Raw genomic sequence first — 820 nt, forward strand, 5'->3', positions numbered from 1 at the left:
ACAATGTAAAAATTCCCTTGTAATATTGTCAAGTTGCCAGGGTAACACTGAAGCGTCCATTAGTTTGACATTATGCCTTTTCATATGTGCGGACAGCCTGCACGCCCTCAAAGGTCAAGGTCTGGAAACAGCAAAGATGAGGAGAGAATATTTAGGAACATTAAATATCCATGACACTGATGAAAAAGAACATTTGACTTAAAATTCTAAATTAATATTAATAATGATGCTTACCATAATCATTTGACCATCCTTGATTTCTCTAACAAACTTAGTCTCCTTGCCGTCCCACCTCTGAACATGGACAAGATTTTCCCCTTCCAAGGTTACAGTGGACTGAAATGAGATAAAAATAGGTTTTAGTAGTGTTTTATCACTGTGCATGATGTAAACTAAAATTATATCATATACGATCAAATTCATGCAAGGTACAAAGAGACCTAACCTGACAAAAGTGCTTTAAATTTGTATTGTAAAACTGATTTGAGATATATTGTGGACACTGCATGCATCAATGAATGAAGAAAAAAACAAAACACAAACCTTTACATGTCTGTCATCTGCTGTGGTTTCGTCAAACTCCTCTCCCAGTTTGAAAGAAATGTCAGTGTTTTTGAAGGTGCTCAGCGTCTTTATGACAACTTTGTCATCCTCATGACTTATGACAATTGTGGGTTTGGTAACATTGCCTACTTGCCTAGTGGCAAAACCAACACCTGTGGGAAAAAACCCAAAATCAAAAAACATTACAGACAGACCTATTAATAATATTATATAAACTGTACAGAAAATCTCATGCACTTAAACACCAGACTGTTCA

The 820-nt window shown here is 35.7% G+C and overlaps 1 protein-coding gene across 1 annotated transcript; it reads right to left on the minus strand.

Annotated features, from left to right (window-relative positions):
- Positions 1 to 6: 6 nt before the first annotated feature.
- Positions 7 to 716, minus strand: LOC107682495 (fatty acid-binding protein, brain-like; the record flags this gene model as incomplete). The annotated part of the gene is made up of 3 exons (XM_016478715.1): positions 7 to 121; positions 235 to 336; positions 544 to 716. Coding segments are annotated over 3 exons (326 nt in total), but the record flags the coding sequence as incomplete, so codon positions are not given.
- Between the last annotated feature and the right edge of the window lie 104 nt (positions 717 to 820).

Source organism: Sinocyclocheilus anshuiensis, unplaced genomic scaffold, assembly GCF_001515605.1.
Source record: "Sinocyclocheilus anshuiensis isolate Anshui unplaced genomic scaffold, SAMN03320099.WGS_v1.1 C32266886, whole genome shotgun sequence".
NCBI classification, from domain to species: Eukaryota; Metazoa; Chordata; class Actinopteri; order Cypriniformes; family Cyprinidae; genus Sinocyclocheilus; species Sinocyclocheilus anshuiensis.